Raw genomic sequence first — 24,652 nt, 5'->3', positions numbered from 1 at the left:
TTGGTAGCGTAGACCTGGGCACACACACACACAAAGACAAATATCCCCCGTATAGCCTTAACAGACTGTTGGGGCAAGTTCTGTTAGCGAGCACCTATGAAGGCCAGAAAGTCACACGATGGGGTGGGTGGCCAACACCACGCCGTGCCGCCTTTGTCTCCCCAGTGGCAATGTTTATTACACACCGCAACAGGTACTCATTTGAGACTGAGTCTACCTAGGGGAGGCCCGGGACCGCTTCAGAAAATCGTCACTGGTGTTGGCCGTGAGCGGGAATCGAACCCGGATCGGCAGGTTCGTAGCGCAGCGCGCTAACCGCTACACTACCGCCACACACTCACACGCACACACGCACTTACACGCGCACGCAGTCACACGCACAGAGAGCCGGAGTTGAAACCGCGAGGAGCGAAACACAACCTCGTCCACGGTCACGAAATGCGGCTAAAGGCGAAGGCGCAGCCCCGCAAGTGCCCGCTCACTCCGCCGCCTATGGAACAGGTGGGGGAGCGTGTGTTCTCTCTCCCTCCCCATGGTGATTGCGTGGATTGCCCTCCGGGGTCCTCCCTCCACATTTATAATTAACGTGCGTTTAGAGTATTTGGCTGCTATAAATTTCCACGCAATGAGCCACTTCGTGGAGCTGTCATTTGTGGTCAGGTCGCTTCTGAAAAAGAGCTACGTAGCTTAGTGGGGCCTTACCTGGTAAAATAAAAATAGTTGCGTTTTTCTTGTGTATATATATATGTTTAAGTGATTTGTTTATCTTTCCTATACTTCACTCCTATTGTGTTTTTGTACCGTTTGTTGTCGTAACGTTCTGACCCCGTGCCCCTTCTGTACATTTATGAAAAAGAGCTTTATAGCTCATCGGACTCCTCCTGCACTATAAGTATAAGATTCTACTTCTGAATGAAATAAAACTGTTTACAGTTTTAGCACGGTGCCAAGTGGCTCTTGAAGCAATGAGAGCCGGGCCGGGCCGTGAACAGGGCCGGCACGGCACGGGTCTCGCTTCCGAAGGGCCGTGGGAACGCAGCGGGAGCGGTCACCACCACCACCAACGCCACCGCCGCAGCCGCCACCGCCGCCGCCACCACCACCACCGCTACCACCACTGCCACCACCCCCACCACCGTCTCACCTCGACGCAGAGGCAGGGCATGGCTTGCTCTATGATGAACTCGCTCGAATTGCTGCTCCCTGTCAGGGTCCGAATCTGCGGGAGGCAACGACCGTGCGAGCGTTTTCACCACTCCGTTTGGATTGCTCCTGCAGTCTACATAAAGATTCCGATTCTGAAATGCCAGCGAGTGAATAGAGCCCAGTCCCCAAGCTTCTGGGCTCTATGTTAAGTGACCACGGCCCAGTCCCAAGCCTCTGGGTTCTACGTTAAGTGATCATGGCCTAGTCCCCAAGCCTCTGGGGCTCTACGTTAAGTGACCACGGCCTAGTCCCCAAGCCTCTGGGCTCTACGCTAAGTGACCATGGCCGAGTCCCCAAGCCTCTGGGGCTCTACGTTAAGTGACCACGGCCCAGTCTCCAGGCCCCTGGGGCTCTACGTTAAGTGACCACGGCCTAGTCCCCAAGCCTCTGGGCTCTATGTTAAGTGACCACGGCCTAGTCCCCAAGCCTCTGGGGCTCTACGTTAAGTGACCACGGCCCAGTCTCCAGGCCCCTGGGGCTCTACGTTAAGTGACCACGGCCAAGTCTCCAAGCCTCTGGGGCTCTACGTTAAGTGATCATGGCCTAGTCCCCAGGCCTCTGGGCTCTACGTTAAGTGACCATGGCCCAGTCTCCAAGCCCCTGGGGCTCTACGTTAAGTGATCATGGCCCAGTCTCCAAGCCCCTGGGGCTCTACGTTAAGTGACCATGGCCCAGTCTCCAAGCCCCTGGGGCCCTACGTTAAGTGATCATGGCCCAGTCCCCAAGCCTCTGGGCTCTACGTTAAGTGATCATGGCCTAGCTTCCAAGCCTCTGGGTTCTACATAAGTGATCATGGCCTAGTCCCCAAGCCTTCGGGGCTGTATGTGAAAGCACCATGGCCTGTGACTCGAGAAGAGCTCCCGCAGGAAAGGAAATCTGCGCAGCCGCCTCCGCTGTGACGCCATGCAAAGTATGACTCAAACCACGAAGACAACGAAGATGGAACGTTCTGACGAGTGGGCTTATCGGCGAGATGTTAACTCCCTCGCCTGGTATACAGGAGGTCGTAGGTTCGATCCCAACCCTGACGCCTGCTGTATACTTGGAGTTTGCGTGTTTCTGTATGTCCCCGTGGTCACGTAGATTTTTCTCTGGGTTGTCCGGTTTTTTCCCCTCCACATTTAGAATCAACATCACGCGTTTAAGAGTATACGGCTGTTATAAATTTCCACGCGATGCAAAGCCGCCACTTCCCCATTGAGCTATCATTTGTGATAAGGGGAGGGGGTGCTCACGGGTGCGATGTCGGCACAGTTGGCGAACGTGAGGTGGCACAGCCGCACGTTGTATTCCGGGCGAGGGTCCAAGCTTTGGTAGGACACCAGCAAGCGTCCAGGCGACGCGTTGACGGCCAGGCTGACGAGTGCCGTCCACTCTGCCCCAAACCGCACACGAAGACAGAGATCAAACCGCCACCCGTTGTGGGCCTACGCAGGCTCGTCGTTAGTGAGCACCTATGAAGGCCGGCGCGGTGCACGGGACGAACGTACGTATGTCCGTTGAACTTCTTTCGCACTACGCGTAGATAGCCACGCTAATCGGAGGTGCGCACAGGGGAAGGACAACAAACTAAACACAAAAAGTAGTTCTGATTTAATTAGTTTTCAATCTGGATGATTTAATGGTGCATAGTTCCCGGTGGCTTCCTAACATCAGAAGGAGGAGCGTTCCAGACGGCAGCAGAAGTAGCGCATCTGAAAGCGCCGCGCGGTGCGGTGCGGTGACCACCGTCTTTGTTGCTATGGATAGCCAAAAGCCGCCGTGACTCAAGAGTCAGATCTAGAAAGTTATCCATGCGGTGAAGGCAGTCCGACTGTTCACCGGGTAAAGCCCGCCAAATAAACTGGCTCTTTTTCAGAGGCGACCTGGCCACACGTAATGACAGCTCGGCTTATGTGACCATCACGCCTGGGGATTTACAGGAGCAGCCAAATAAACTCAAGGGCGGCGTGACGTTGATTCTGAATGTGGAGTTGGGGGGGGGACAAAACCACCATGGGGAGAGAGAGAAAACACGTGGACTCCAAGTACAAGGTGCTTCAAAACAATGTTAACACTTATATGGGACTTTCGTTTTTAATGGAAAAGAACGGATAATATACACTGTAACATGATAGCAAATGTATGTTAACAGTTTCAAATAGTCAAAGAGTCTCTCCACTTGTTCGCCATCATTGTCTACGCGTGGCCTGGAATCTTCTCCATGTGGTCTCCAGAGCCTGGAGGCACATTTCTTGCGGTGTTGTTGCAAATTCTCCCAAGTGTTCAGATTTTTTTGAAGCACCCTATATACAACAACAGGCACTGTCAGGGTCCAGGATCGAACCCACGACCTCCTGCGCGCCAGGCATGGGGGATAACATATCCTCGCCTCTGCGACGGCCCTGACATTTCAAGGCTTTCTAAACATTGCCCTAGATTGAACACTAATTTTCGATTGAAAACTAATTTTTTATTAAAAACTCATTCCTTTAGAACTGCTTGTTGTTGCGTTTCTTTTGTTGTTCTTCCCCCACCCCCCGCGCACCTCTGATTAGTACGGTTAGCTACGTACGGTGTGAAAGAAGTTTAACGTACATACATTAAAAAGTTCAATGTATATTCTCCGGTAAATATCAGAAACATACCAAATGTTGGGTTCTCAAGGGGGGGGGGGGTGCAACTGCCGACCATGGCCCTTCCCTCCTCACCCCTTCGGTGCTTGTGCAAGGCGAGGTGCACCGTGTGGCCATCGCATGAAGGCTCGCTGGTAGGTCATGGGGACAGACCCAGGTGTTACGGGTTATCAGCACAGACTATTGGAGCAAGTGCTCTTGGCGAGTAGCACCTGTGAGAGGGTCGGTGGCCAGCACCACGCCCGGCCACCTTCGTCTCTGACCTGTGCTGAAGTCTACACGCAGCACCAGGCACGCACTTAAGGTTGAGTCGACCTAGGGAAGGCCCAGGATCGGTTGAAATATTCACACTTATCGGGCATGAGCGGGAATCGAACTCGGGCTGCCGGGTTCGTAGTGCTGTCCGCTAACCACTACGCCAGCGCTCCCCACCGCTGACATGCTGGCACACGTATACGGACACACACGCAAGTGTGTACATGTGTATGTACAGTGAGTGGTGTGTGCGGTACATACTATTGCAGACTGGTAACTTCCTAAGGTTCGGGTCAGTACAAACTGTGAAGAGAGAAAGACAGAGGTACGATCAATGCTGCCTGCCTTGATCTAGCACAGGTATCGAGTTAAAACCCCGGGATTGTACCTCGTGTAGCTCAGCCGTGAGTCTGACCCAGTCGTGAGTCTCACCCAGCCGTGGGTCTGACCCAGCCTTGAGTCTCACCCAGCCTTGAGTCTCACCCAGCCTTGAGTCTGACCCAGCCTTGAGCTTGACCCAGCCTTGAGTCTGACCCAGCCTTGAGTCTGACCCAGTCGTGAGTCTGACCCAGCCGTGAGTCAGACCCAGTCGTGAGACTGATTCCGTGTACAATCTCTGCCCACGCGTGTTCCCAGCACGATAGGGGGAGGGAGGGGGGTGCGCTGGCGAGGCTGTGTGGTGGCGAACGTACCTGGCACGGTGTAGTTGGCGCTGGCGCTCTCCACGTACGGCTGGCTGTGGACTCTCGCGTACACAAAGTCCCCGGGCCTCACGGAGAAACACGAGTACGTGAAGCTCCACTGTGACACGACGGGCAACACGGGGGGGGGGCACGGAGACGCGGGCAACTCAACGGAGACCGTCCCGGCGCAGACAGCGTGCGTGTGTGTGCGCGCGTGTGTGTATGGATAGCGGTAGAGTAGCGGTTAGCGCGCTGTGCTGCGTATGTGCGTGTGTTTGTTTAACTTCTTTCGCACCGTACGTAGCCGACCGTGCTAATCCGAGGTGCTACGAACCCGGCGACCCGAGTTCAATGCTCGCGCACGGCCAACACCGGTGACGATTAACTGAACCGGTCCTGGGCCTCCCCGAGGTCGACTCAGCATTAAATGAGTACCTGGTATGGTGTGCAGTTAACATCGCCACTGGAGGAGACAAAGGCGGCCGGGCGTGGTGCTGGCCACACGCGCCCTTGCGTGCCATGCCGGCCTTCATAGGTGCTCATTAGCAGCATTTTCCCCCACAGTCTACGAAGGCTACACGGGAGATCTTTGGCTTTGGGGTCGGCAGTGGGCACTGTTTCTGTCATCCAAGGGATTACTGTGAGGGTGGCATCTCCAGCTCCTTCTCAGAGTGAGCAATAGTTACCAGGTCATCCACATCACATAACGTGGAATAACAGTAGGAAGCCATCCCTGGATTGCACCCGGGCATCTATCAGCCTCCCATTGTATCCTTAGCAGACGGAAATTCCTCCAGTAAAACCATGGACAGTTGCTGAACCTACTTCAAAGACGATGTTAAATAGTGGAGGAGCCAGAGAACGTCCCTGTCGCACTCCACCGTGAACAGGGAGTGACTCCGACTCCCGACTACGCAGATTTACCCGGGCCTGCCCACCATGGTGAAGGTCCTTAATGATTGTGATCAGAATCAGGGACCCAGAAAGCACGAAGAACAACCCACAGCACTGGCCTGTTGATCGTATCCTAGGCCTTGGCCAGGTCAATAAAGCGGAGATGTAGGTTCTGTTGAAATTCTCTACACCTCTGCTGTAGCAGACAGACAGAGTATGGAGCCCGTGCAGGACCGCCCCTACCTAAAACCACACTGGTGGAGAGAAAGATGGCCAGGCATGGTGCTGGCTTCACTACCCCGTCGTGAATTGGTTTGGCCTAAATAGGTGCTCACTTACAGCTCTTAGCGGTTCTTAACCTTTACTGCAGCCTTGCAACCCTTTGGTTCTCAATTGTAAAAAAAATGTGTTACAATGTTAACAAATACACAGAGGGTTTGATGAAAAAAAAAGTTAATTGTAACTTACGTGCCCGTGCTTAATTTGTGTTGTCGATGATTTACTTTCGAAAAAAATGTGGCCATGTCTCGCACCTCCAGAAAGGGCATCTCTCACCCCCTGGGGGTGCAGCGTGCAGCCCCTGCCCTAGAGCCTGCGAGACTACGCGCGTCACTTGCCCCCCCCCCCTTCCCCCGCCCCTCCCCTTCCCCCGCCCCTCCCCCCTTCCTACACCGCCCCCCCTCCGTGCTCACCGGCCGCCCCTGCGGGTCGCGCTGCTCCACGGGGGGTCTCGGGAAGCGCAGGGAGACCTCCTCGTGCCGGTCGCGGATCTTCACCTTCACACAGAACCCCGTCACGCTGCGCACACTCGCTACTCGGCACGCACGGGGGACATGTGGGGACACACAGAGACACACGGGGACACACGGAGACACAGAGACATACGGGGACACACACGGAGACACGGAGGGGCACACGGAGACACATGGGGACCAGGGAATACACCGGACACAAGAGGACATACCGGGACATGCGGGGAAACACAGGGACGCAGGAGGACATGCAGTGACAGGAGACACACGGGGGCAGGAGACACACGGGGACATGGGCAGGAAGCAAGGACAAGAGACACGGGGCCAGGAGACGTGGGGATGGAATAGCGAGACAAAGGAGTGGGAGACACGAGAATGGGAGACACGGGAATGGGAGGCACGGGGACATGAGTGGGGGACATGGGTGGGAGACACGGGGACATAGGAGACACGGGGACAGGAGACACACGAGTTAGTAACCTGTGTGGCGAAGCCATGAGGAACAGGGAGCAGTTAGGACGCTGACGATGATTATGGTGATGACTGACGATGCTGATGATGATACGAATGAAGATGGTGACGCCAATGACTGATGAATATGACGTTAATGCCGCTGCTGCTGATGATGACAACGCTGATGATGACTCTAATCACGATTACGACACCGATGATGATGAGGACTTTGATGACGCTGATGCTGAAAATTAAAATGGCAATGATGCTGATGATAATGGCGCTGATAACGCTGCTGGTACTGATGATGCGAACGATGACAATGATGATGATGACGACAATGATGACGATGATGATGACAATGATGATGACGACGACAATGATGACGATGATGATGACAATGATGATGACGACGACAATGATGACGATGATGATGACGATGACAACGATGATGACAATTATGATAATGATGACGACAACGACGACGATGACGACGACAATGACGACAATGACGACGATGATGATGACGAAGACGACGATGATGACGAAGACGACGATAATGATGACGACGATGACGACGATGATGACAATAATGACGATGACGACGATGACAACAATCATGACGACGATGACGATGACGACGACGATGATGACGATGACGACGACGACGATGACGACGACGACGATGATGATGACGACGTGGCTTCACCATCCACGGGCAGGCTCCACGCGACTCTCAGCACCAACGCTGTCCCGTTGGCCGAGGGCACGGTGGCAAAGCGCAGTATCTGTGGGCCCGAGGGCAGAAGGTCGCCTCCCAGAAGAGACTCGCAGCCTGCATGAGGGACACACGGGGGACACGCGTGGGGACACGTGAGGGACATCTGGGCCGATCCATCGCAATCCCGAACCCACACAGTCCTGCCCGAAACCATGCGGTCCGACCGGGACTGACTAGAATCCATCATAATTTTTCAGAGTTCGTCTGAGCCACCAGGGCCCATCAGAATCAGAATCATTATTTATACTGCAGGAGGAATCCGATGAGCTATAAAGCTCTGTTTTTCACACAGATGTCCAGTAGAGGCGGGTGAGCGAGTCACAACATCAGTGAGCAAGCCGCAACAGCAAGAAGCCCTTCTGTGCCAAACGTGAAGCACCCAGAAACACGGGTGAATGATTGCTGAATGAGGTGGCTTATCATCATTATCACCACGTGGAATATGCTTATAAATGTGGAGAAAAACAACGCGACCACGTGGAGAGAGAAAGACACGCAAACTCCAAAAACGCAGAAGGCGTCAGGGTCGAGATCGAACCCACAATCTCCTATATACCAGGCGAGGTAGTTAACATCTCCTAGCCACCTTGATGATGATGATGAGAGAGACACACGCAAACTCCAAATATACAGCAGCAGGCGTCAGGGTCGGGATCGAACCCACGACCTCCTGTATACCAGGCGAGGTAGTCAACATCTCCTAGCCATCGTGGCGATCCTCAGAGTGGTTACCAGGGATTACCCGTGACCTGCCTTCGTCCGCCAATCCGATTACAATGTCCAAGTTACTTTTATTGTCAACGCATTCAAAACTCCCAAACGATGTGGCCGTGGACCAACTCACCTCTGACCACAGTGCAGGCGAGACCCTGAGACAGAAGGCAGAGAGAAAAAACAACGGTGATTAATGGGCAACGCAAACACGTCCTTTGTAATTCCCAACAATACCCGCAGAGGAGGTGAGGCAGGGTGCCCTGCTGAACCACGGCGGACCCGAGTTCGAGCCCCTGCCACGGCTTGCGTTAGTTGCGGGTGATATCAGTCACGGGGGGGTCAGGGGTCAGCAACCTGCGGTGGCTCGTTACGGAACTGGCTCTTGACATGTTGTCGGGGGGGGGGGGGGGGTTACCGAATTCGAAAAAAAATGGCTCTTGTTGTTTTGGTTGCCGACCATTTACCATGGGTGTCCAGTTTACCATGGGAGTCCGGTTTACTATGAGAGTCCAGTTTACCATGAGAGTCCAGTTTACCATGGAAATATATCTTACTATGGGAGTCCAGTTTACCATGGAAGTCAAGTTTACCATGGAAATCCAGTTTACCATGGAAGTCCAGTTTACCATGGAAATCCAGTTTACCATGGGAGTCCTGTTTACCATGGGCGCCTCATTAAGGAACTGCTTCGTGGCGTCATCTATTAAGGACCCGCCACGCGGTGCACAGCAACTCTTGAAACATCGCGAGCGTTTTACCGAATCCGACGAAGGAAATGACTTCTAGTTATTTTTGTCGCCGACCGCTGGATTTGAACACACACACGGAACATGAGAACTAGGGGAGACAAAGGCGGCCGGGCGTGGTCTCGTTGGCTACCCAACTCTCTCGTGTGCCGTGACGACCTTCATAGGTGCGCGCGAACAGAACAGGCTAAACCGTGTTGTGTGTTCACGTCTTTGTATGGACGTGTGTGTGTGTCCCTCATTGGGGAGCGGTAGTGTAGCGGTTAGCGCTACGCTGCGCTACGCTGCGCTATGAACCCGGCGACCCGAGTTCGACTCCCGCTCACGGCCAACACCGGTGACGATTATCTGCCCCGGTCCTGGGCCTCCCCTAGGTCGACTCGGCCTCAAATGAGTACCCGGTGCGGTGCGTAAACATCGCCACTGGGGAGACAAAGGCGGTCGGGCATGGTGCTGGCCACCCCCCCCCCCTCGTGTACCGTCCCGGCCTTCATAAGTGCTCGCTAATAGCACTTACCCCTGCAGTCTGTTAAGGCTACACGGGGGATCTTTGTCTTTGTAACTAATCGGAGCGGTGGTGCGGCGGCTTGCGCGCTGCGCTACGAACCCGGCGCCACCCGAGTTCAAATTCCCGCTCGCGAACTCAGCCCCTAGGTCGACTCAGCCTCGAATGAGTGCCTGGTGCGATGTGTAAAACACAAACAAAAACGTCGCCAACTGGGAAGCCAACGGGGGCGGCCGTGGCGGCATTCATAGAGGTGTTCGCTAACAAGCACGGAGAGTCTAAGGCTCTAAGCTCTCAGGGGTGGGGAACCTTTTCTCTGCCAAGGGCCATTTGGATATTTACAACATCATTCGCGGGCCATACAATATTTAATTCAACTTAAAAATTAGCCCGTTATATTTGGTCAAACATTTAATTAACTCACCCCTAATGCGATGGCTGGAACTGCTTCTCTTTGGCGAGGCGTGTGATGTTAGCCGGTGTTGATGATGTTGCTGCTACTCGCAACTGCTTTTCCAGGTTTGCTCCTAGATTTGTTGAAATTCGAGTCCCGCCTGCGGTTGCCTTGGCAGGGCCAGACCCCTGGACTGTAAGGTAACGTTGGTCTTTGATGGCCCCCTGTTGCGTTGTTAACGCGCACTCACCTGTTGCGAGCAATTCCCGCTGCACGTGTCGCGTGTCCGAGTCGCCAGCGACGGGATCACCATCATCACCATCATCATCGTCGTCGCCACCATCCCCATCATCGACCACGGTCCCAACCTTTTCATCTCCATCATCATTTGACGTTAAAATCCCTTCGTCTTGCGTGGTGGGGCGGTGGTGGTCTTGGTGATGATGAATTATAAATCCACGGCCGTGCGGGAAGAAGTCGTTGAAATCGCTGTTGCTGGCCACAGACTTTCCGGGCTCGCCATAGGAATATGTAATTTCCACCCACCGGATCCGCAAGGGCTGTAACAGAAGTGGACGTTGAATGGGGCGCCGAACGTCGCAATGAGCGCGCTCCGCTCAGGCAGTCGCTGCTGGCTCGTGAGAGGCGGGGAGAGCGAGGAGGAGGCGGGGAGAGCGAGGGGGAGGGTTGGGGAGGTGTTCATCAAGCAGAAGATTGATCATGGTCGATGAGGATGACAGAGGAGCGAGGGGATGTGCAGGAGGGTTGGGGGGGGGGGTCTTCATCAAGCAGTAGATTGATAATGGCCGATGAGGATGAGAGGGGAGAGAGTGAGCGAGAGGTGGGGGTTTTACATAAAGCTAAGTTTAAAAATGTAAAAAAAAATACGAAATGATGAACGAAGCAAAGTGCCGACTACACCGAGCATCTTCTTGTTTCCACTGATCGTAAAAAAAAACGAGAGAGGGGAACGAGGAAGATGTGCGTGAGAACAAAAACAACACATCCGTGTCATGGTTAGGAATGATGCGTCAACGTACTAAAGACGCGAATGGCAAGTTGTTGATTTGGGGATAATTACCGGGAACCGGTTGGACAAATGCAGTCGCAGATCTCTGGGCGCACAGCCCTGCCCAGAGGCGTCAAACCCGGGCAGCCCTCCTCATTCCTCAAGCGTGACGGGGGGGGGCAGAAGAGGGGCGGTTTGTGAGCTCGGGCAACCCAGAAGGCTTCAGAGAGAGAAACAAATATAACCCGTAAAAACAAAGTTTTTCACTATAAATCCTTTATATGCGTGGCGGCTAGAGTACTCTCGTCCTCTGGCTTGAGATGGCTGCCACCTATGGGTCAGATGATTGCATGGCAGCATTAAGCAATTGGTAATTAAATATAATATTTTTGTCCTGAAAAGTGTAACATTTTGGAAAACATTTTTCACGAACATTAATTGTCACGCACAACGAGTCTGTGTGGGAAATGTCAGCTCGATTGGATCACGGGAAGTGGGTTAAAAAACGACTGAAAGATTTGCACGGTCCTAAGCAAGCAAGCAAGTGAACTTAATATAAAGGATTTAAAAACCACAAAGACTTCCACGAGTCTTCGTCATCGGCGTTCCCAGCGTTCCGTGTTGTTCTCCAAACTCCCGTGGTTGTGTTGTTGTTATGTTGTTGTGTCTCTCACTCGGTGTAATTCCGTACAGGGCCTCTCTCCTCTGCGCTTCACTGACCACTTCTCAGATGATTTTTTGTTAATTTTTATCCTGGAAAGCCACTGTCATTTATATGCATTCACAAATCTCCCACCCACCCACACCCCACCACTTGGCTCAAGAAGGGCTCACAAGTGATGTCATCACATCTACCCCCTCTATTTAAGGAAGGAAACAGGAGGAGGATGTCTCCACAGATCATGCTGTCCGCCTGATGTTGTAATCACTGCCGACACGTCACGCGACTCAGACTGTACAACATACGCATGCAGTACGTTGATTGCCATATAAATAACCCAACCGGCATTGGATACCAATTGTCATTTATAAACATTTATTAACCCCCCCACCTCACGTCGCTCAAGAAGGGCTCACAAGCGATGTCAGCACATCTAACCCTCTAGTTAAGGAACGAAACAGGAGGATTTTTCCACAGATCTGGCTGTCGCCTGATGATGCTAGCTGTAATTACTGGCGAAACGTCGAACTCAGATTGTAAACGTTGTGGCTTTGCTCTCCAACACACCGGTGTGGTGCTGTACTAGTAACGAGTTGGCACGTTCCGTTTACGTGACAACCCTTACCTTATTGGCTGTGTCGGGTGGTGGCGGGTTTAACGACACATTTATATTTACGCGATCTAACCGAACCTAACCAAACGAAACCAACCCCCCCCCCCCCTATATTATGGAGATGAAGCAAGTACATTATTTGGAGCAATGCTCACCCGACATGCTGTTCAATGTTTCCTACAGCTCGCGAGTTTTCCATTCGCCCTGCGCTCGAATTCCTCACCGTGCGAACACCCCGCGGTCGCCTTCTCGTTCTTTGTGCCTGCGTCGCTCCGGTCGATCGTACGCCCTGAGGCTACCCCCCCACCTCCCCAATCGAGACTCGTCCATCGCCTCTTCGTTACCGCTCGCGCCCCTTCTGACGCAAGTGTCGTCTTGCTCCGACGCTGGTGCAGCAGAGACACCCCCGGGGAGAAGAGCCGCTGGGTCGTGCGCAGGCCCCGTCGGGGTTTCGAAGGCTACAGCGTGCGCTCTCGGAGCTCTGTGAATAGTGTGTCTATGTTGTGTGTCTCTCTGTGTGTGTCTATGTTGTGATCTGGGCAAAGTCCCATCAGTGAGCTCCTCCGGCAGGCAAGGCTGCGTTGGCTGGGTCATGTAGCCCGCATGCCCAGCCACCGCATGCCTAAACAGCTTTTGTTCGGCCGGATCGAGGGGGCTAAACGGGCGCGGCACAGGCTAGAGAAGAGATGGAGTGATGTGGTACAGGAGGACGTGGAGCTGAGTGGACTTGCCGATGACTGGTACCAGCGGTGTCAAGATCGGCCTCAGTGGAGGAGGCTCGTGAAGGACGCTACTGGGCAGTTGGAGGCAGTCGCCCTCCAACAACAACGGAGGGCGGAGGAGCGACGCTCACAACAACGAGCGGAGCGCCGGGTGGCTAAAGCACAGCAAGTTGGCACAGTAGGGGGCACAGGTGGTGCATCAGCCAGTCATCTCGGTCATCTCGGTCAGTCGACCCGTGGCACCTGCTGGGTCTGCCCCGTGACCTCCTGCCAGCGGGCGTTCGACACTTCACGTGGCCTCAGGGTGCACATGGCCTGGCACAAGCGTCGTGGTGACGTCACCGCCACTTAGTGGCGAATGGCGGTTGTTGTTGTTGTCTATGTTGTGTGCCTCTCTCTGTGTGTCTCTGTGTTGTGTGTCTCTCTGTGTGTGTCTATGTTGGGGAGCGGTAGTGTAGCGGTTAGCGCGCTGCGCTATGAACCTGGCGACACGAGTTCGATTCCCGCTCACGGCCAACACCAGTGACGATTATCTGAACCGGTCCCGGCCTCCCCTAGGTCGACTCAGCCTCAAATGAGTACCTGGTGAGGTGTGTAAACATCGTCACTGGGGAGACAAAGGCGGTCGGGCGTGGTGCTGGCCACCCACCCCCTCGTGTACCGTTCTGGCCTTCATAGGTGCTCGCTAACAGCACTTGCCCCTACAGTCTGTTAAGGCTATACGGGGGATCTTTATCTTTGTCTATGTTGTGTGTCTCTCTCTGTGTGTCTATGTTGTGTGTCTCTCTCTGTGTGTCTATGTTGTGTGTCTCTCTCTGTGTGTCTATGTTGTGTGTCTCTCTCTGTGTGTCTATGTTGTGTGTCTCTCTGTGTGTGTCTATGTTGTGTGTCTCAGTGTGTCTATGTTGTGTGTCTCTCTGTGTGTCTGTGTTTTGTGTCTCTCTCTATGTGTCTATGTTGTGTGTCTCTCTCTGTGTGTCTATGTTGTGTGTCTCTCTCTGTGTGTCTATGTTGTGTCTCTTTGTGTGTGCCTCTCTCTGTGTGTCTCTGTGTGTGTCTCTCTCTGTGTGTCTCTGTGTGTCTCTCTCTGTGTGTCTCTGTGTGTGTCCCTCTCTGTGTGTCTATGTTGTGTGTCTCTGTGTGTCTATGTTGTGTGTCTCTCTGTGTGTCTATGTTGTGTGTCTCTCTCTGTGTGTCTATGTTGTGTGTCTCTGTGTGTCTATATTGTGTGTCTCTCTCTGTGTGTCTGTGTTGTGTGTCTCTCTCTATGTGTCTATGTTGTGTGTCTCTCTCTGTGTGTCTACGTTGTGTGTCTCTCTCTGTGTGTCTATGTTGTGTGTGTCTCTCTGTGTGTCTATGTTGTGTGTCTCTCTCTGTGTGTCTATGTTGTGTGTCTCTGTGTGTCTATGTTGTGTGTCTCACTGTGTGTGTCTATGTTGTGTGTCTCACTGTGTGTGTCTATGTTGTGTGTCTCTGTGTGTCTATGTTGTGTGTCTCACTGTGTGTGTCTATGTTGTGTGTCTCACTGTGTGTGTCTGTGTTGTGTGTCTCTGTGTGTCCCCCATGGATGAGAGGGGGGGGGGTCCCTCATGGATGAGAGGGGGGGTCCTCCATGCATGAGAGGGGGGGGTCCCTCATGGATGAGAGGGGGGAATGAGAGGGGGGTCCCCATGGATGAGAGGGGGGGGGGGTCCCCCATGGATGAGAGGGGGGGGGGTCCCTCATGGATGAGAGGGGGGGGTCCTCCATGCATGAGAGGGGGGGGGTCCCTCATGGATGAGAGAGGGGAATGAGAGGGGGGGTCCCCATGGATGAGAGGGGGGGGGTCCCCCATGGATGACAGGGGGTCCCCCATGAATGAGAGGGGGTCCCCAATGGATGAGAGGGGGTCCCCAATGGATGAGAGGGGGGGGGGGGGGTCCCCATGGATGAGAGGGGGGGGTCCCCCATGGATGAGAGGGGGGGGATGAGAGGGGGGGTCCCCATGGATGAGAGTCATCCCTGGGCTCTCGTCGGGGCTCTCACACGGCGGTGCCACAACACCAACTCGGGACTCGCACACATCACCACCTGTCCATGTGTCACGCCACTAAACTCCCGACCCCCCCCCCTTACCTTGCCTACCCCTCCCCCCGCTTCGCCCCCACCCACCTCTCTCTCCACCCTCACCCCACCCCTGGACAAACATAAATCCAACGCTGTGTCCGGAGGACAGCTCATCAGCGGGGGGGCAACACGTGAGTGAGGCACACACAAATGTCGCCTACAAATGCCAATTGTTTTTTGTCTCCCAACGCGATCGAACGCGCTGCGCCGATACAAACCCCCCCACCCCCTTCGATTCGCCAGAATCGTTCGCGATGACTCCCCGCGTTGTTGTTGTTCCCCCCCCCCCTCTCTCCCACGCAAATTCTGAAATAGGACACCTTTACACAAATAGCGTTTCGCCGCACATCAAACCAAACACGTTGTTGTGGCCGTTCGCAGTGACGGATTATCCCAGGAGCACAAGTAGCTACATGTGTAGGAGCTACACATGTAGTAGCTACTACACGTGTAGTAGCTACGGGCCCCACAACTTTCAAGGGCCCCGCGCTAAATGCTTTCAAGCCATCAATTCCTGTTCAGTGATTCTGCACTTGCTCTATTACTATAGTACTATACCGCATTCAACTTTTATGAACGGCTGGGTGTTTAAGGTTGCGATTCGTCGTAGTATCTGGCTGAACAGCAAATGAAAAAATACAATTACTTAATATGCAAGTAAAAAATTTGTGTTTTAATATTTACGTGTTATTTTAAAATTTAGGGCCCCTTGATAACATATGCTACAGGCCCCGCACTAGCTTAATCCGGCACTGGCCGTTCGGCAAAAAAAAACACCTTCTTAACGTGCGAGTTTGTGTTGTCGGTGTTGTTGTTGTTAGATGGGCGAGTGTCTCGGTGTGACTCGGTGCGTATTGTGGACTTGAGAAGACTCTTCGACGGCCGGTACCAGCGGTGTCAAGATCGCCCTCACTTTGGGTGACTCTTGCGAATGAGATTCATCTCACCCGGTTCAACAAAGTCAACTCGAACGGACCTTGACCTCGGCGGGAGGAGGCTCAACAGAGGATGTAACTGGGCAGTGCCAGGCTAGGTGCATGCTGAGACTCCCGGGCAGCTGATGGCAGTCGCCCTCCTACAAACAACGGGAGGAGGAACGACGCTCACAACAACGAGCGGAGAGGCCGGGGCGACTAAAACACGGCGAGTTGGCACAGTGGGGAACACAGTTGGCGCCCCTGCGAGTCGTTCCAGTCAGTCAAGCCATACCACGTGACCTTGTCCCGTGACCTCCTGCCAGCAGCCAGTTGTCAACACTCCACGTGGCCTCAAAAGTGCACCTAGCCTGGCACAAGCGCCGACGTGGCGTCACACCGCCGCTTAAGTGTCAAAAAACTATTGCCGTTGTTGTTGTTGTTGTTTACAGGCAAGGGGCAGGAGGGGGCAGGGTTGTGTGCGGCGACAATTGTCAAGCTGCCCGTGCTTTGTGTCCGTAGGACGGCCAACTCGAGTTGACTCCACTTCACTCGGCCTCCGCTTAAAGCGACGTCAACTCGAGCCCGAGATTTAAACAAACAACAACAAAACGAAACGTGGGCAGTTTCGACGACTGGCAGTTCATCACGCGAGTTGTGGCACGAGTCGGGGCCGTCAGGATGCGTCGAATACCTGCGGCGGAAAGGTCAAGAGGACGCGTTCGGCGACAAATGAAATTGTGCAAATTGTAGGTGACATTTAAAAACGATTCGTGCCGCGCCCGCAAACGCTGTCGGCGGGTTGGCACGCCCCGGGTCGATGTGCGTGTCCACTGTCACTCGGCCCCCCCCCTAAGGTGAATTCTGACAAACGGGAACGCAGCAAGCTCCGGGTCAACCTGGCAGCCAACTCTATCTGACAATCAGAAAAAAAAACACACAATCGCTGACACAGACTTCTGGCGCGGGGGAGAAGGGGGGTGGTGGCAAAATTCTGTTAGCGAGCACCTATTAAGGCCGGCACGGCGCACTAGGGGAGCGGGGGGGGGATCAGCACCACGCAACGGCTGCCATCGTCCTCCAAACGCGGGCACGCGGTGCTGCCTCGTGCGGGTGGGTGGGGGTGTCGTGGGGAGCGGTGGTGCAGCGGTTAGCGCTACGAACCCGGCGACCCGAGTTCGATTCCCGCTCACGGCCAACACCGGTGATGATTATCTAAACCGGTCCCTGGGTCTCCCGTAGGTCTACTCGGCCCAAAATGAGTACCTGGTGCGGTGCGTAAACATCGCCACTGGGAAGACAAAGGCGGTCGGGCGTGGTCCTGGCCACCCACTCCTCGTGTACCGTTCCGATCTTCTTAGGTGCTTGCTAACAGCACTTGCCCCTACAGTCTGTTAAGGCTATACGGGGAATCTTTGTTTTTTTAGTGGGGGTGGGGGGGGTTCTGGTGGTGGGGGGTGGGACACACAACTTGAGTTCTGTGGCTCAGGCTAATGCAGTATCTGCCATCCCCCCCCCCCCCATTCATCTCCCTGTCTTCCCCGCGACGGACTCGAGAACAGATGGGGCACCACGGTGGCTAGGAGATGTTATCTCCCTCACCGGGTATGCACGAGGTCGTGGGTTCGGTCCCCACCCTGACGCCTGCTGTATGTTTGGAGTTTGCGTGTCTCTCTCTCTACCCGTGGTCGCGTGGATTTTTCTCCGGGTCCTCCGGTTTTTCCCTCCACATTTAGAATCAACACCACGCGTTTGGAGTATTTGGCTGCTGTGAATTTCCACATTTTCAGTTTTTTTCAGTTTAATTTATTAGGTATAGCCCTGTGAGCCATTCGGCTCTTGAATCGGGTGCAACCGCAACAAACATGAGCAATAAACATCTTAAAGTGACTATGCGCAAAAATAACAATCCAGGAAAAAACAGCAATAAACTGAAAACTGAAAAACTGAGACCCATAAACTCATATAGACACACTTAGACTCACACAGAGACCCATAGTCCCACACAGAGACCCATAAACTCACACAGAGACCCATAAACTCACACAGATACCTATGAACACAGATACCCATAAACTCACAGAGACGCATAGACTCAAACACAGACACATAAATTCACACAGATACATAGACTCACACGGAGACTAACAAAGTCACACGTGATGATAAGCCACTTGGTTGAGCTATCATTTGTGATAGCCAGGTCGCTTCTGAAAAATAACTATGCCTGGTTAAAGAAAAATAGTTTAGTAATTCAAAGAGCTCCATCTGTCAAGGTACAATTGGGAGTCCGTGGGTGTGCGACATTTCCAGAAGCACTTTATAGCAACTAACAAACGAATACTTGTTCACGTGACGCAGCGGTTGTGAAGAATTGTGGTCTACTGTGGAAAAACAAAACAGTGGAACTGGTGCAAACTTCTGCAATTGCTTTGTTAAATTGGCAGACGCCTGGCCAGGACACGGAACAGTGCGCGCTGGAGATGAGCCGGGCGCGGGGTCGGCGAGGGGCTACTCGGCAACGGTGTTAGCCGCGGCCCAGTAATCGCACTCAGACCACGGGGTTGCACAACAGCCCAGCGCGCTAACTCCTGCGCCACCACTCCCCTGCCGGGTGCGCTGCCAGGCTCGTCGCAATCGCTGCACCTGGCCCAGGGGAAAGGCACGCGATGGGAAAGTGTCCAGGCTGGGAGGCGCCGTCGGCTTTGCCCGTCGGCCATCGTATCGCGTGACCCTCCACGCAAACTCCGGCCCTCATCTTTGCAGCGGCGGCTTTTGGTTGCTCGCCGTTGAACAAAGACGGCGGTGGGCACCGCATCGCGTGGCGCTTTCGGATGCGCTTCTGCGGCCGTCTGGAACGCTCTTCCTTCAGGTATTAGAAAACCACTGGGAGCTAAATCATCTAAATTGAAAACTAATTTCTTTAGAACTGCTTTTTGTGTGTAGTTTGTTGTCCTTCCCCCGCACCTCCGATTAGCGTGGTCGGCTATGTACGGCGCGAAAGAAGTCCAACACACACACCTATAACGTCACCAGTAACTCGACTCATCAGCTGACTCATCTCCCTTACACGTGACCAGGACAAGGGTCGCCCGGCGCCGCCGCGACCCGGAGCGACCAGGTGGGGTGGTACGTCATCTCCGCTTCATCTCCGTCGCTCGGCGGCACCGCTCCCGCTCGCGTCCCTGCCACCCCGCGGCTCTCTCCGCCGCCGCCGGCGTGTGCGGTGGATTCACCGGGGGCACCGACGCCCCCCAAGGCCGTGACCGCGGCGTCGGCGGCGGCCCTGGGTCGCCGGGCCCGGGACCTGCGGGGGCCGCGTGGAAGGACGGCGTCGCGAGGCCGCGAGCGCACCCGGCCCCGCGCCAGCGGTGGCGGCGGCAGCAGCAGCGGCCTCCGCTGGGCTGGAGGCACGGAATCACCAGACCGGCGCGCCTCCGGATCCCCGCCGGCCGTGACCTGCGGCGAAGGGTGAAATGAACCAGGAGGCCGATGGTCTCGTGACTGGCCACGCGCGTCAGGGCGGTGGCGAGATGTTGACTACCTCGCCTGGTGTACAGGAGGTCATTGGTTCGATCCCGACCCTGACACCTGCTGTATATTTGGAGTTTGTGTGCCTCTCTCCCTGCGGTGGCGTGAATTTTTCTCCGGGTCCTCCACATTTAGAATCGACATCACGCGTTTAGAATATTTGACTGCTATACATTTCCACGTGATGACAAGCCACTTTGTTGAGCTATCATTTATGGCCAGGTCGCCCCTGAAAAAGAGCTATACACTCCTGTGGGCCTTACCTAAATTAAAAAATAGTTTTCAGTTTCGTTTTAGTGTGTGTTCGGTGCAGATCAACAAAAGCCCGACGGTCAATCCACTGCTGGATGGAGGGCCTCCCCATGCTGTGCGTGCAGTGAGAGTTATTTTGACCATACTTCACCACGCTGGTCATTGCGACTCGGTGAAGGGGAGGGGGTGTGTGTGTGTGTGTGCGCGCAGAAAAACAATGCAGGGAGCGGCATTGTTGCGGTCAGCGCACACTGCGCTACGAACCCACCGACCCGAGTTTGATTCCTGCTCACAGCACAACATCGGTGATGAATATATGAGCCGGTCATGGCCCTCCCCTCGCTCGTCTCAGCCTTAAATGAGTAACTGGTGTGGTGGCGAAACATCAGCATTGGGGAGACAATGGGGGCCAGGCGTGGAAATGGCCACCCGTCCCACCGTGCGCCGTTCCGGCATTCATGAGCGCTCGCAAAGAGCACTTGCCGCGATGCTCTGTTAAGGTTACAGGGGGCCTTTGCTCGCAGGATCACAATGGATTGTTCTGGACTGCCCTCTACTCCCCACACCTATTACACCCGCCCTTCTCGTACAACCTGTAAAAGGCTATCCAGGGCATTTTTGTCTTGTGTGTGTAGAGTGCTTGCCAACAGCACATTCTCCAACAGCCTCTGCAGGCCACTTTGGTGGCCACGCCGGTTCTGCTGCTCTTACCCTCATTAGAGCCTGGCCTTCCTCCTCATCCCCCACCTCCTCCATCTCCTCGTCCGCGCTGTCTTGGTCATCTTCTCCCGGGATCGTCCCTGAAATGGCTCGCTTCACCGTGGGGGTCAACTCCTGACGGCTCCTCAGCCCGGCCTGGGAGCAGCCGGCAGGAAGGAGGAGGAGACCCGGACTGGTCACCAGCAGGTACACTCAACCACCAGGGCCCAGAAACCATCAGGGTTTACCCAGCAACCACCAGGGCCCAGACACCATCAGAGTTTACCCAGCGACCACCAGGGCCCAGCGACCATCAGGGTTTACCCAGCGACCATCAGGGCCCAGCGACCATCAGGGTTTACCCAGCAACCATCAGGGCCCAGCAACCATCAGGACCCAGTGTCCACCCGGACCCAGAAACCATCAGAGTTTACCCAGCAACCACCAGGGCCTAGCGACCATCAGAGTTTACCCAGCAACCACCAGGACCCAGCGACCATCAGGGTTTACCCAGCAACCACCAGGGCCCAGAAACCATCAGAGTTTACCCAGCGACCATCAGGACCCAGAAACCATCAGGGTTTACCCAGCAACCACCAGGACCCAGAAACCATCAGGGTTTACCCAGCAACCACCAGGGCCCAGAAACCATCAGAGTTTACCCAGCAACCACCAGGGCTAAGAAACCATCAGAGTTTACCCAGCAACCACCAGGACCCAGAAACCATCAGGGTTTACCCAGCAACCACCAGGGCCCAGAAACCATCAGGGTTTACCCAGCAACCACCAGGGCCCAGAAACCATCAGGGTTTACCGAGCAACCACCAGGACCCAGAAACCATCAGGGTTTACCCAGCAACCACCAGGGCCCGGAAACCATCAGGGTTTACCCAGCAACCACCAGGACCCAGCGACCATCAGGGTTTACCCAGCAACCACCAGGACCCAGAAACCATCAGGGTTTACCCAGCAACCACCAGGGCCCAGAAACCATCAGGGTTTACCCAGCAACCACCAGGACCCAGCGACCATCAGGGTTTACCCAGCAACCACCAGGACCCAGAAACCATCAGGGTTTACCCAGCAACCATCAGGACCCAGAAACCATCAGGGTTTACCCAGCAACCACCAGGGCCCAGAAACCATCAGGGTTTACCCAGCAACCACCAGGGCCCAGCGACCATCAGGGCTTACCCAGCAACCATCAGAACCCAGCGACCATCAGGGTTTACCCAGCGACCATCAGAGAGAACCAAAAATTTACTTATTAATCCACGAGAGTCATCAGACTCTTTCTTTCAGGAGGGTCCTGCTGCTGCATTGGGCTTTTACTTTAGGACGTTTTTAGCCAATATACGAGTTGTTTTGTGCGTGTGGGCAAAACAAACTAAGCACCCGGAGAAAACCGGCACGTGTGAGGGGGCAACACTCGATCCCCGTACACGATTAGTCCACTGCCTGTAACCGCCGTGTCCTGGCGAACAAGGGCATGCACGGCTCCTCCTCGACGCCCAGGGGAAAGGGGGGAGCTTCACGACAACATCCATGTGAGGTGGAGGTGTGGAAGGAGGAGGTGGGAGTAGGGGAGGAGGAGGTGGCGGTGGGAGCGTGTTTACGCGCAGCATGACGGCGTTGCTGAAGGTCCCCTGCTCCTTGCGCTGCCTGAACTTTCGGAAGTAGTCCTGGATGAGGAAGGAGGCGTAGAACATGCCCACCGTCACCTCGTCATCTGTCTCGCACGCGCAACGACGACGTTAATTGAAGACGCGCGTGCGGCCCATCGCGACCGGCGTTGTGATTCGTGACACTTTTTTTGGGGGTCAGACGGCCATCGTGAGTAAAACGCTGTTGTCGTTACACCCTCCTCCACCCGACACGGCCCATCAATAAAGTTGTGACGCGACGAACAAACGCGTGACAGATTAATTTACGGCTTCGGCAGCACCAGACAGTACAAGGAATGTGTGGCACACTGCCTGACGATGCTGGTTGTAGCTACGGGCGACACGTCCATCGCCCGGCCACCTCTGAAACCGGACGTCTCTGAAGAAAGAAGAGCCTCAGAGCCCCTCGGATTCCTCCAGCCTCGATAAAGATTCCGATTCAATGCGTGTGGATCGCTCTCCAGCAACGCCCCGGAGCGGCCGGGGCAGAGGTAAAGCGGCGCGATTTCTCATTGTTCTGTTCACCACGTGACAACTGCGCCGGGTGGAGGAGGGGTTTTACGACATGCTAACGGTTTACTTCCAACACACAACAAAACTAATCGATTACGAGTAGTAATTTACAAAATGCGTGCGACTAAACCGTCAACCTCGTCATCTGGGTCACGTGGGGACGTCGTCGCCGACCCAGCATGTTCGGGCGCAACGTTTAACCGCCATGCGATGGACATTAGTGGCAGAGCGGGAGGCTAAATTTGAGCCCGCGAAACTTCGAGGGACTGTTTTGAGTGTCACCATCGTGGGCAGGCTGGGCGGGCGGGGGAGTGCTGCCCTCTGCAGCACGAATCAAGAGGCCGCCGGAATGGATCTCGGAGGCAGTTCTGCGATATCCGCTTCTGTGGCGGCCGGTCTCCAGACACGAGGGGGGGTGGCCCTCAACGGATTCTCCCGTCTCGTAACGTGACGCCAATAGCACGGTCGGGATAAAGTTGTCAACAAAAACATAAAATCGGTCAGTAAGCGCGATTCTCCATTCACCTCATCCGGGTTGCACAAAAACAAAGTTTAACACGTAGTAGTCGGGCTTCCGCGACCAATGTCATGCATAATAAAGGTTTTCTTTTGGGGTTCAATCTTGTAAATATATGAACGTGTCGTTAAACCCGCCACCACCCAACACAGCCAACTAGTAAGGTTTGTCACGTGAACAGAACGTGCCAATTCGTATCTAGTACAGCACTAGTGTATAGTGTAGTGTATTGTAGTGTATTGTAGTGTAGTGTATAGTGTATTGTAGTATACTAGGACAGCACTAGTGCATAATGTAGTGTATTATGTATAGTAGTGTGGTGTATAGTGTAATATATTGTATAGTGTATCATGTAGTGTATAGTAGTATATTGTATAGTGCAGTGTATAGTGTAGTGTATAGTAGTATAGTATATAGTGTAGTATACTAGTACAGCACACCGGTGTGTTGGAGAGCCAAGCCACAACATTTACAATCTGAGTACGACGTTTCGCCAGTAATTACAACTAGCTTCATCAGGCGACAGCCAGAGTTGACAAATCTGAACATGCCAATTCGTTACTGTACTCGTAACCAATTGGCATGTTCTGTTTACGTCACACTAAATCTTACTAATTGGCTGTGTCGGGTGGTGACGGGTTTAACAACACAGCATTTATATATTTACGTGATCTAACCCAAAAAAACCTCGATTATGAAAGACAAAGATACCCCCGTGTAGACTGTTGGGGAAAGTGCTGTTAGGGAGCACCTATGAAGGCCGGCACAGCACACGAGGGGGTGTGGTGGCCAGCACCACGCCCTTACCGCCTCTGTCTCCCCAGTGGCGATGTTTACACATCGCACCAGGTACTCATTTGAGGCTGAGTCGACCTAGGGGAGGCCCAGGACCGGTTCAGATAATCGTCACCGGTGTTGGTGGCCGTGAGCGGGAGATCGAACTGGGGTCGCCGGGTTCGTAGCGCAGCGTAGCGCGAACCGCTCCCCAACACACGCGCACTCACAACGCACGTCCAGGTCACCCGTGTGCCGTGGTGCCCATCCTGGGTCAGGGGCGATGTCGGTTCTGTGCCCGCAGAGGGCCCAGTTCACAACGGTCACAGAAACGAAGGCGTTCGAATTAACGGACGCCGCGCCACGCACCGTGACAATCCCTCCACGTGGTGGCGCGGTGTCACGCGGTGCCACGTGGTGTCACGCGGTGCCACGTGGTGTAGCGTGGGACCACGTGGTGTAGTGCGGTGGTACCGCGGTGCCACGCCGTGGAACGCTCACCTCCGGCCGGCGGCACGACCTGGTCCAGCAGCGCCACGTTGGTTCTCTTCCAGAGCTTCTTCACGATGGCCCTCATCTCCTCGTTGGCCTGGTCCACGTTGCCTGACGCGTGGACGAGAGTGGACGGCGAGGGGAGAGACGACGCAGAGAGACGACGCAGAGCAGGGACGCAGAGAGG

At 54.4% G+C, this 24,652-nt stretch overlaps 1 protein-coding gene across 1 annotated transcript in view; it reads right to left on the bottom strand.

The window, feature by feature from the left end:
• Window positions 1-19,089: 19,089 nt before the first annotated feature.
• Window positions 19,090-24,652, bottom strand: part of LOC144945684 (voltage-dependent L-type calcium channel subunit alpha-1D-like) — a 51,668-nt gene continuing 46,105 nt past the window's right edge. The window contains 4 exon segments of the mRNA XM_078874251.1: window positions 19,090-19,482; window positions 20,518-20,661; window positions 22,122-22,234; window positions 24,475-24,576. Coding sequence (XP_078730377.1) covers window positions 19,090-19,482; window positions 20,518-20,661; window positions 22,122-22,234; window positions 24,475-24,576 — 752 coding nt within the window.

This window comes from Lampetra fluviatilis, chromosome 38 (assembly GCF_964198595.1).
Source record: "Lampetra fluviatilis chromosome 38, kcLamFluv1.1, whole genome shotgun sequence".
In the NCBI taxonomy this organism is placed as follows: domain Eukaryota; kingdom Metazoa; phylum Chordata; class Hyperoartia; order Petromyzontiformes; family Petromyzontidae; genus Lampetra; species Lampetra fluviatilis.
This window is presented reverse-complemented; position numbering and strand designations above follow the sequence as displayed.